This window comes from Arachis hypogaea, chromosome 15 (genome assembly GCF_003086295.3).
Source record: "Arachis hypogaea cultivar Tifrunner chromosome 15, arahy.Tifrunner.gnm2.J5K5, whole genome shotgun sequence".
NCBI classification, from domain to species: domain Eukaryota; kingdom Viridiplantae; phylum Streptophyta; class Magnoliopsida; order Fabales; family Fabaceae; genus Arachis; species Arachis hypogaea.
In genome coordinates this window covers 25,083,858-25,095,461 of record NC_092050.1, presented here as the reverse complement: position 1 = coordinate 25,095,461, position 11,604 = coordinate 25,083,858, and the positions used below count along the sequence as shown (strand labels likewise).

General features: G+C 34.5%; 2 protein-coding genes across 2 annotated transcripts; one reads left to right on the top strand and one right to left on the bottom strand.

Annotated features, from left to right (window-relative positions):
- Positions 1-320: 320 nt before the first annotated feature.
- Positions 321-938, top strand: LOC112748139 (uncharacterized). Its single transcript, XM_025796347.1, has one exon. It carries the CDS (start codon positions 321-323, stop codon positions 936-938), a length of 618 nt encoding a protein of 205 aa, XP_025652132.1.
- A 1,803-nt stretch (positions 939-2,741) lies between these two features.
- Positions 2,742-11,591, bottom strand: LOC112750005 (phosphatidylinositol 3-kinase, root isoform). Its single transcript, XM_025798481.3, has 18 exons — positions 10,950-11,591; positions 10,577-10,673; positions 10,025-10,118; positions 9,280-9,432; positions 8,986-9,195; positions 8,621-8,799; positions 7,850-7,997; positions 7,512-7,607; positions 6,859-6,994; positions 6,647-6,768; positions 5,920-6,114; positions 5,557-5,727; positions 5,193-5,330; positions 4,376-4,530; positions 3,906-4,049; positions 3,652-3,799; positions 3,399-3,580; positions 2,742-3,212 (listed from the first exon to the last, which is right to left on the bottom strand). The coding sequence occupies exons 1-17, from the start codon at positions 11,062-11,064 to the stop codon at positions 3,443-3,445; spliced, it is 2,439 nt and encodes an 812-aa protein (XP_025654266.1). The 5' UTR covers positions 11,065-11,591; the 3' UTR covers positions 2,742-3,212; positions 3,399-3,442.
- Positions 11,592-11,604: the final 13 nt, after the last annotated feature.

Sequence of the window (11,604 nt, the reverse complement as noted above, 5' to 3'; positions counted from 1 at the left end):
TTTTTAATAATTTAAGATCTATAAAAAATATATAAAATCTATGTATCAAATCAGAACTAAATTTAAAATCAGTTATAATTGAGATAAAGATTTAATTTGTTAATAAAAGATTTTTTTTCCTTAAGCTATTAAAGAGAGTCAGAACTGTATAAAGGCTACCTAGCAATAGAATAAACGAACTAATTACTCGTTACCTTTCCATGGAATTCACCTTTTCTTCTTTGCAAATCACTCCCATTGAAGATCCAGCCATACCACAAGAGTTTTATTTTGGTGATTGCTTCTCCATCATCTTCAATTGCACCAAAAAATTGATCCAAATGATCGAACGCTCAAACCCAACTCCTGAAGTTGACTTTTCTTCTACTACAACTACAGCCAGTGAAGCAATCTTGGTTCCTTCAGACATCCTATGTAGTTGTACTCCACTCACAAATCTCAACAGAGAAGACACAGTCTTGTTACATGAAATCTTTTCTTCAATGCCTGTGTCCCCTGAGTTATTGGACCAAATTTTACCTGACATAGGCGAAACTGCAAGAAGGATTCTAAGTCGTGAAAGGTGTGACTCCAACACGCGGGAGATTGTTGTGAACCTTCATGTTACCACGTACATTGTTGTTCAAGATTCTGATATCTATGATGATGATCTCTGTCAAAACTTTTCTGAACTAGCACAATTCGTGAATCTGTTGGAGAGATCCAAAATTGATGAGCAAGATGATGATGCTGAATGCGCTATTTGCTTGGAGAAATTTGGCCATGGTAATGAAGATTCAAGTGTAGAAGTTGTTCGCACAAATTGCTCGCATGTTTTTCATGATCACTGCATGTTCCGCTGGCTCCGAGGTTGTTCCAACTGTCAGTCGCCGTATTCTTGTCCATTGTGCCGCTGCATCATATTTCCAAATTCACAGACACAGATAGATGATGAATAGGCTCATCTTCACCATGCTATATTCCACTTAATTACCAGGCTTACTCACTACAACTTGAAGGAACCTTTCTTTTTTTAGTGTTCCGTAGCTTCTTTAATTTGTTTTAATTATGTAGAATTATTATCCTAATTGTTAAAATGTGAATAAATAGTAATTTTCTTAACATAGGATAAATCTTCAACCTTAAAAGTATAATTCTAATAGTTGTTTCGTTAAATCAGTCTGTGTAAATTAACTTTACACAAACAATAAGAATTGGTTAATTTGTCATGTTATTCTGAATTTTCCTTTTATTAAACTTGAGTGTTTTTGAAGATAATTATCAATTGCCTTCGTGTCTTGTTGCACTTTTTTTTTCCTTTTCTAACATAACAATCCTTAATCAAACAATTAACAAGAAGATACCTTAACAGAATAATATTAATAATAGAATAATATTACATTACTAACAAGAAGATACCTTAATAATATTACTAACAAAAGATTTGTACATTAAAAAAATAACATCCAAAATCTATATTGTTTCTCCAGATTTATTGTAACTCAAAATCATTAACCTGAGCGTATATATAAAGATATAAATTATTCTTATACGTTAAAAGCTAACTAAGCTTTAATATAGTTTCTGGGCATGTTGCTATTGTTTATATGCAGGTATCACTACTTCACCAGTGCACACAAATAATTATATTATATCATTATTGTTGTGCATTACAAAATCATTTTCATGAAAAAATAAAACAAATTCTGTGTTGTATCAGAAATAAAATAAAATGTGTTATGTCATTGTCACCAGCACTCTCATATACAATCCTTAAAAGTACATTAATAGTTTTTACAAGGTGGCGTCTAAAATCAATCCAAAATATTTGAAACCAGAAGGAATGATCCTGAAAATATTCATGCCTTCTGATGAAAGCAACACTATTAGATCAATATACAGTATACAACCCTTAAGTACTAAATTTTATTAAATACATTAAAATAATTTTATATAATTTATTTTTTAATTAACCCCTGTTAATAGTCTTTATTATCAAATATCTAAGTCTTCATTTATTTTCACTTTAATGTAATTTTTGGTTTTGCTATCAAAATTTCTTTTTACTCACGTTCTCAAATATTTTATTCTCACTTTTTTTTGGGTGTCTTTTTTATTCTCACTTTATAAAATCCTATGTGCCCCTTTTGTTTTCTCGTCTATATAACGTTAAAACCAAAAAAAAAATATTATCTAATTAAGAAGTGTCAAATTAGAATTTTTCGTTTAGCTAATGCGTGAATGATAAGCAGCAATGGCTACTATGAGGAGAATTGTTAAGGAGCCAATATTTTTATTAATATTAATTAATGTTTTGAACTAACATTTTATTTTTAATTTTTTATACCATTAAGATTTAAAATTTATGATTTAATTTTAAAATATCTTTGTTGACCAAGTATGAACCAAAAATAATAAATTTTATTAGTAATGTAATATTATTCTATTATTAATATTGATCAAACAATTAACAAGATACCTTAATTAACATCAATATTGATTCCGCCGTTTCAGTTATTATAGTTTGATTAAAATCAACTAAAAAGACTTTAAACTATAAAAAAAAAATAAAAGAAAAAGGTGTGCGTTCAAGACTATGTAGTATGTACTCATAGTTCCACTTAAAAAATGTGTTTCTCCTACTACCATTCGGAATATCAATTAGGTGACTTCCTTTTCCTACTCATCTTTTAGGAAATTTTGCAATTCGATGACAACCACAATCAACCATATTAGCTTGTCTTGTAAGCTACAACTATCTATTTTATCTTTTGAAACACGTAAAAGAGGGGGTCTTCCCATATAATCTATTATTTACATAATATGAAAATTCAGAATTTAAGTTTATGATATATCAAGGCGCATACACATACACACGCCAACAAGGACGACACAGCTATATTTATTTACAAGAAATGTACATCGAACTGGAGATAGACTTTCTTTAAAGCTAACAAAATGATTAGTTACCATTTGTTTGGAGATGCTAGAGTTTTATGCGTTAAGCTGCCATCTTGAGACTAATGCAGGCAGAAGAATGACAGATAACTAATTTAATTACAGTTGGAGACAATACCACTGCCTCCAAGATACCTAGTTTAGAAATTAGAACTGCGTGTATAAGCTAACTGCACAGTTTAGTAGGATTAAGACCTGCCTCTGATTATAGAGAAGAGAGAACTGCATAGGATGATGGAGATGCTTTAGAAAAAGCCTTTAGACAACACCACATGCTGCAAGCAATAGAGGAAAGGTTAGGACTAGGGAACAAACCCAACAAAAGAATAGAAAATGCAGAATCAGTTGCCAATAATGATGTGCCTAGTGTCTCATTTTATGTGCAAAGGGAATATGCTTCAGTGACTTATGATTCAATTTGAAAGCTCAAAATCTGTGTTTGGAATACAGCTAGAAATTACCTGGCTAATTACAAAGGTGAAACAACACGCAATAAATATTGGGGTTACCGCCAATACTGTGCCCAGCGATGAATGGTCTCAACCATTTGTGGGAACAATGCACTCACACTCTCGTTGATGAGATCCTGAAAAAAGTGTATGCTGGCTTCATCGTCCAAGTCCAAGCGAAACTTCTCTTGAAGCTGTACAGCAAGAAAGTCTAAGAACAAAAGAACAGTAACTGACATAATTATTGAAAGACAAAGAAGCTTACCTTGAGGATTCCTTTTTCAGGATCAGAAGCTATGTCAGGAATATTTGAACCCGCCATCAAGTAAAACAGATTTAAAATTAGGTTACTGGATTTCCGAAGAATGTTGTATGCTTCACAACAATAGGACTTGAACCTTGTATAATATTGGCTGCGGGGAGAAAATGTTAGCAATCACTACATTATCTCAATAACCAAAGGCACAAACAACGAGCCATTGTTTTGAATCTGAATGAACTATCCCATGGAAACTTTACCTTTCAGCACCACCCATAGCCTCAACCATTTCCTTGCAAAGCTTCATCGGGGGTGGAAATGGCTTAGGATCTCGCCCAAGGATAAAACCAAAATCAACATGAAAAAGACGTCCATCATCTCTAAGGAGGAGATTATCCAAATGCCTACCAAATAAAAAACTCACTTCAAGCAGGATAGAATATGGATTCCATGAATAATGTAGCATGCTCATTTGATTAAGTATAGAATATATGATACTCTTTATTGAAATTGCAGAGAAAGAATTGGAAACAGTTGAGCTGCATAAATGAAAATAGAATTTGTATCCAAACATTAAGACTAGTTTATTTAGAAATAGGTAAGAAACCTACTTCCTTACTTTTATCCTTCTCTATTCCCCTTTAGCCTTCATCTTCTTTTACCAGTGGACCAAAGTTACTACAAACAGCTAAAGGAAAATTGTTCGCAGTTAACAAAAATAAACAATTACCTGTCTCCAATACCAAGTATATATGTGATAACAGAGTAGCCAGCACAGCTTTTTATAAATGTTTCAAGACAAGTGGCTGTAATGCCAAAAGGTCCATGGTCATCAGGATGAAACTTCTGCAGGTAGCTTACGATACTACGGTGCTCCGATAGAATCTAGGCAGGAAAGGATTGCACATCAGTATAGAAATTCAAGGCTATACATCCAGCAACCAACCAGCTTATTTACTGAATATCAAAATCTATATCCTAGAAAATTTCAAGGGGGGAAAGAATGAGTTGGATACAGTTAATATGCAACTAACAAACTTCAAAAGCCTATATTTCAAACAGAGAAAAGGACTAGCAACCTTTCCGACGAGAGAACCAAAAAGAAAAAGAAGAAAAATGTTTGCAATCAAACATATAAACTTGCTCTGACATAGTTGTACCCAAATATAAATTGACGTCCATGACCATGACAAAACACACATCTAGGCATTTCCAGATATGTTCAGTGTTTTCAAAGAAGTTATAGGATAAATTATTAGAGAAAAATACTCATTTTCAACTCCTTTTAACAAATATTAAGTTATTCACAATGTAGTGATGTGCTGGGATATATCAAATATGAAATAAAATGAAAATAAGATTGGGAATACTAAGACCAAAGCATTAGCTTAACAGGTATGTGGTTACTTGCAAAGTAACAAAGGTTCACTTCTACATTAAAAACTTTATATAGTGACAAAGGAATCTTCAGTCACCAAAACACAAAAGGAAAAGGAACAGCACTGAATCCAAAATAACAAAAGAAACAACACTGAAAATTACCATACCTGTGCTAGCGAACGGGATGGAATGAATTCCAGCATGCCTTCATCTTGCCCAGTTGCTAGCACCATGTATGGTGTTAAGTGCAGGTCAAGATTTTCCAACTTAAGCAATCGATCCATTAGTGATACCATTTGAACAACCTACAAAACAGAATTCATGTAATGAAACTCATGCCTTCAGAAGATTGATCTATAAATTCAAGTAGAATTCCTAAGTGTGTGCATAAGCAGACAGGCAAGCATATGTTTGGCAGTGCTCAAATGCACACGTACACAGGTATCTATGGCAACTGTATTTAGAGCAGAAGAAAGAAGAAAGAAGAAAGAAAAGATAAAGGGGTGGAGAAGTAATGTTTTTTAGGAATACCAATTGGTCCTGTCGAATGTCATCACCCTTTTTAAATATGATTTTACAGGTTCCACCATTTGCTGTTCTAAAAGTAAGCCGCAAAGGATGCAGCGCACTTTTAAATATTGACGACTCTGAGGGTACAATCCCAGTGATGAGGACACCAGGCGCCAGAGGTGATCGTATTGGCTGCAATTGAAAGTAGCGTCAATACATTTGAAAACTTTTCTAAGATTTCAATAGATATAATTACTGGAAATACATTGGTTAAATACAAGAGATTAAATAGTTGTCTTAACTATAAATACCATTCATTGAAGTAAAACTGTAAACAGACAGATAAAAACAACAAATGACCATGCCAGTTCATAGACTAATTACCTCATCAAAATAAGTAAGCTCACTAAGAAGACCAGATAGCAATTGTCGGAGCTTTTCAATCTTCTTCTGTGTATTGCCACGGACATTCCTCACATCTCTTGTGATTGAACACAACTGAGCAGTCAACTCTGTCTGACGCACCAAACTCTGCCAAAGTTTAAACCCATCTTCCTCTCCATTCACACCAGCTGCCATCTGAAACAGGGACTAATAGTTTAATTTCAGAATGAATACATTTATTTTATTACACATCACAATGATGCTGGATACAATCCAAGATTAATAGGCCAAACTATATTTTCTTCAAACATTTATTGCATGTATGCGACAAATGACATCACAACGTTTTAATTAAGCAAGAAACCATTTTTTTTAAGAATAAATGAGTTTCACAGCAAATAACTAAATATAGATAGGGTGGTCTTCGTCAAAGTTTTCATTCTTAAAATCAATAAATTAAAAAAAAAACAACTTATTCAGAGATAACGACAAATTTTAAAAATGTCAGAATAACATGATTTTGTGATGTAGGAGTATAAATGAGGTAAAAATGTCTTAGTTATTAGGTCCAAACTAGCACAAGAAGAAATATACAATATCTTTTCAAGCAATATTTTTCAGATGCAGGTAGAAGAAGGGTACAGTCTACATATTATGACAATGAGAACCATAGACACAAAAATTACTGAAGCAAATGCTCATGAATAAGAAATTTATGAGTTCACACCTTCATCATATTCTCCTCCAAGATCTCGTAAGTGCAGTAAAATCGTTTGGCATATGCAGGGTCATAAAGTTCAACAGCCACATACCAACGAAGGAAGCTTGCCAATTCAATATTACGTAATGCTGTCAGAGTTAAAAAGGTTTCCTTCATCAGACAAACCAATTTTAATTAGAATCAGAACATGAACTTGCTCTTAAACCATCTGCACATACCACGTTGGACAAGGAAATGAGAAAGGCGAGATTTGTCAGAGCGCTCAAACCTAAGAGCCTGAACCAGCTGAAGCAAGTAACATTCAAGCTCCTCATCATCAGCTCTTTCAAGAACACTAACAGCATAAGCACGGACCTGAATAGATACAACTGGATTAGGCCTTATATAGCTCTTAAAGGTCCATATATTACTCCTAATGAAACTTTGAATCGAAGGTGAGATATTAAGTTATATATCTAGACCGAAAGCATGGGCTAGGAATGCCTTGGCAATTTTATCCCTACAACTACTGTTGTGTTAATTTGATGGCTTCCTTTTGGTGTTCTATTCATGGCTAGTTCATGGGAATCACAATTTCTAACAGGAAAAGAGATTTGCAGATGTGACATAGTCATTTGTTCATTTGTAAATAAAGGACGAAATTTATTAACATGAAGAGAATTGTGCAAAACGACAGGAGGATGAAAGACCCTCCTAACAAGAACAGGCAAGTACATACAAGAGGCAAATATTGAAGCATATATTGTCTCCTCAGTTCTCACCCTATTTGTAATTATCCTCTCTTCAGTATGATAAACTTTCTCTTCTCTATAACCATTATTCTTTTCGGGTAATATTGATGGAGGAAAATTCATGTATATGTCAAAATTACCTCTTCACTTTCAAAAACAGGAGACAGAAGTTCAAGTGCATCAGAAACATCAATCATTTCCCACTTTCCCATCAATTCTAGTGCTTGTTTTGCTTCCTGAGATGAGATCAGCATTAGAGGATATGAGAATTGGGAACCACTCATTGATAATACATTAGCAAGTACACAATCTATTTTCTAGGTTATATTATTCATACATTGTCTAGTGAAGATGAGTTGATGTATTGAGGCTACAGCCAAATTGTCAAAAGAACTCATTGCTTTAAGTGGCAATGTTATCACTCACCCAAAACCAATAATATAATATCTATTACCAATTCCCAAAACAACAGGCTAACCTGAACATCGCTCCATTCAACACAACGAAGGAACTTTGTGAGAGCCCTCTTTTCAGACATTAAAGAGAAGCGAAATTTCCATAATAGCTGTCTTTCATCTCCACTCAAAGTCCTTGTTGGTGGATACTTCAGTATCCTCTGAATGGACCTAGACATTAAGGAGTCAGTAAAATAGTTAGACAATCATTTTTATGCTAGAACATAGGCATTAAGGTGTCACTAAAATAGTTCAAACAATCATTTATACACTAGAAATTATCTTAAGTACAGTACTAGACCTCCAAAATTTTCTTTGGATAACATTTGGATGCCATAAAAAAGCATTGAACAAATGGTAATGTCTTCTGACATTGCAAAAATCCAAAGATATATTTTTACCCATATTTTACAAAGTATTACTGTTTAGAAATTACGGAAAAAAAGCTAATTAAATCTGAATCCATTTAGTTTTGAGATGTTAACCACCAGAGACCAAAGTTTGGTAATGCAGGTGCTGAAATGGGCATGGTTACACATCTGATGTGCCACATGTACAACATAAAAACTGTTCAAGATTTAAAAAATAAAATAAAATTAAAGAAAAAAAAGAAAACTTCTCTTTGAAGTGTCCAATCTTCCCAGGTTACTTGAAACTTCAGTAGTATGTCAATTGCTTTCACTTTTCAGTTCATAAATGTCGAGAAACAAACATTTTAAGTGCAGAAGAGGTCAAGCCCACCGTACAGTCTTATGATAGATAAAGTAGCAAAGTAAGATTAAATTTGAGCTTACTTTCTCTCATTTGAGCTTGGCTTTAAATCTCTGTCTATGACACCACGGGTCAAGCTTCTGGCCAACTTTAATTGTTTGTGCTCAGAGGGATTTATCTTTCCCACTTCAGGGTCCCAGACAATAACAATATCATTTGTTGAAGCTATAGGGGATGGCATCAAAAAATTTGCACCAGATTCCTACGTATTCTAACAAATAAGAGTTACAACATCTGTAGGGATCTATAATAACATTTAGTATATAACTGGAAATATTCCCCCACCCCCCCCCCCCCAAAAAAAAAAAACACACACACACAAAATGGAATGAACATAATAATAATAATTAAGCACAAAAAGATAACTGACATTCGGAGGCAAGAATACCTGAAAAACAACCCGATGCTCAAAACTACAAAAATCTACAACCAAGTACAAATGAGAACTTCCATTTTTTAAGCTTTCACGTTCCTTGATTTTCTCCATTGTTTTAAACGTGAGGCGATCTAGCCAGTCCACGCGTGGAATCTGACCTCGCTCGTACTTGTTCACAAGCTTTTCCAACCGCTCTAACTCACCACGCTCATGCCTGGGGACCTAATGAGGACAATCCATAGTATATTTATCAGCATAGAGGATGGAATGATGATAACATCTAAGATCACTTAAAATGCTAATCACCTTTCCAGGTGTACTAGTAGGGAATGCTCCATCTGCCTCTTTTCCTGGCCAAAGCCTAAGCTTTTGCTTCCCAGTTTTGAGCTGTTTTTTTCTGTTAAAGAGAAGAATTGTGGCTCCTCCAACCAATCCGTCACCATGTGAAACATCCCAAACCTATTCAAACAAGAATATTGATAACCATATCAAAATTCAAAATCATATTTTGTAATAAATTTTGTAATCACCCAATTACATAACAAAATAGCTGTTAAGAAATGAACGCAAGCTGGATAACCAACAGTGCTAGAAGCAAGTAAACATAACATTTTAGACTAAGGCATAGGAATAGGTATTTTGAAGAAAAATCAAACGGAAATTCACAATAAACTCTGGTGACATTTAATTTTCACTATTGGGGTGTAGAAATATTCTTTGGGGATTTGACTTATATTAAATTCTAAAACTTCAAATGTTCTAAAATTTGGTAGGCTAAGGTAAAGTTAATGTTTCTTGACTGAGTGTTTTAAGGATTTTAATTCACAACAAAATCGTAATTCTTATGGAATTATAAGAAGGCTATCCATCCTTTGTCATTTTATTTACCATGTTATTGCTCCCTACTAACCATGCAGCAATTAGAGACAAGGCAAAAAGAAAAAAAAAAAACCTGTTTCAATCATGGATAAATGCAACAAGTACAAAAGGAACTCCAAGATCTTGTTCTATCGTGCTTGAAGTAAGCATGTAAGCCTAAGTTGCCACTTACAGTGAAAGTTAGTTGTGATTGAGCAGTTAAGTCTCGATATTTAGTTGTCAACGTGATGAGCTCATTCCAACAATATGGTCCTGAGGACTCCAATCTTCACGAGAAGAATTGTAGATATCAAAATCCAAAGATACAGAAAATTGTCAGCAGAAACATATCAAATCCCTAATCTAGTAATAATTGTCAGCATAAACATATCAAATCCCTAATCAAGTAATAATTGTCAGCATAAACATATCAAATTACTGATGGAGTAATAAACATGAGCTACCTAACAGGAGAAAACATGCTAACAAGAAGAAAAGAACGAGAATCCCATGGAATTTGTACTTAGATTAGATCTCCAATATTTTCAAGAGAACATCTATGAAGTTGGAGAACACATTATAGTAACAGTAATAACAAAAATAATAGTAATGACTAGGACAAAAATCAAAACCTCCATTCCTCCCATCCCTATAACTGTTCTGCATGTGAGATTCACTATCCAGGAGATAAAGATCAGAACTTCAACACTAAAAAAGCTGTCAAATTTGATATTTATAAAATAACCTTGTTCTCGTGGGAAGGCCAAATTGTGCACCATCAATGTATAATGCACACTCAACATACAACTCTCCCGTTCTATCTTCTGTAGGGACATTACTTTCTGCATTTTGAAAAACAAAGATTCAAAAACCAAAAAGGAACACAGGACCAAGCACATTAGACTAATTCACAACAATATTCTACTATATTATACTATACAACGTTCAATCACCATGCTCAATAAATCAATGAAACACGGCATTAAAATGATAACAGATAACAATCCTCAATTAAACTGACTAATTAACCAATTTTTTTTTCTACAAAAAAAAAAAGGAAAAACAAAACTCCGAACAAACTCAAATTAGTAATATTGGTGAAGTTTGGTAAATTGAACCTGAATTGGGGGATTTGACGGGAAGGGGCAAATGGCCTTCAAGGCGGTCGACGCGGAAGGTGACGGGGAGATTAATGTCGCACGAAAGGAAGAAGCGGAACTCGTTTCCAGTCATGTGAGCTGAAAGGGATTGTTTGTGATTCAGGTGCTTTCTTTTGCTTTTTCTTAATGAGGAATTAGGGTTCTTCTTCTTCTTCTACTCCAAGATAGTTTTAGAGGCAGTTTTTCCTGTGTGTTGCCAAAATCGAAAAGAACATAGAGTAAGCAAATGGAGAGAGGAACAAAGTGGCGGCAGAGAGCGGGGCAACGAGACTAGGAGGCTCAAAAGATAAAAGCGGTCGTGAGAGGCAGCGATGGCAAAAGAGGCGCATCGACAATGTCGCCGGCGATATGGCAGCCGCGAATGATAGTGAAGGGTGAGATAAGTGGGAAACCTGGCTAAACCGAAACCTAATTAATTTGGTTCAACCCGATCGCGTGACTCGAAAGTCGAACGTAACACTAATCCGATTGACTGACTAGAGTATAGACCGGGTAAGACTATTTATTTTTCCGTTTTTGTTTTTGGTCACGGCCTGGTAGGCCAAGGGCAGAGCCCAACAAACAGAACCCAAACCCCACAAAACCCGCCCCGAAGATCCTCCTCTGATCCTTT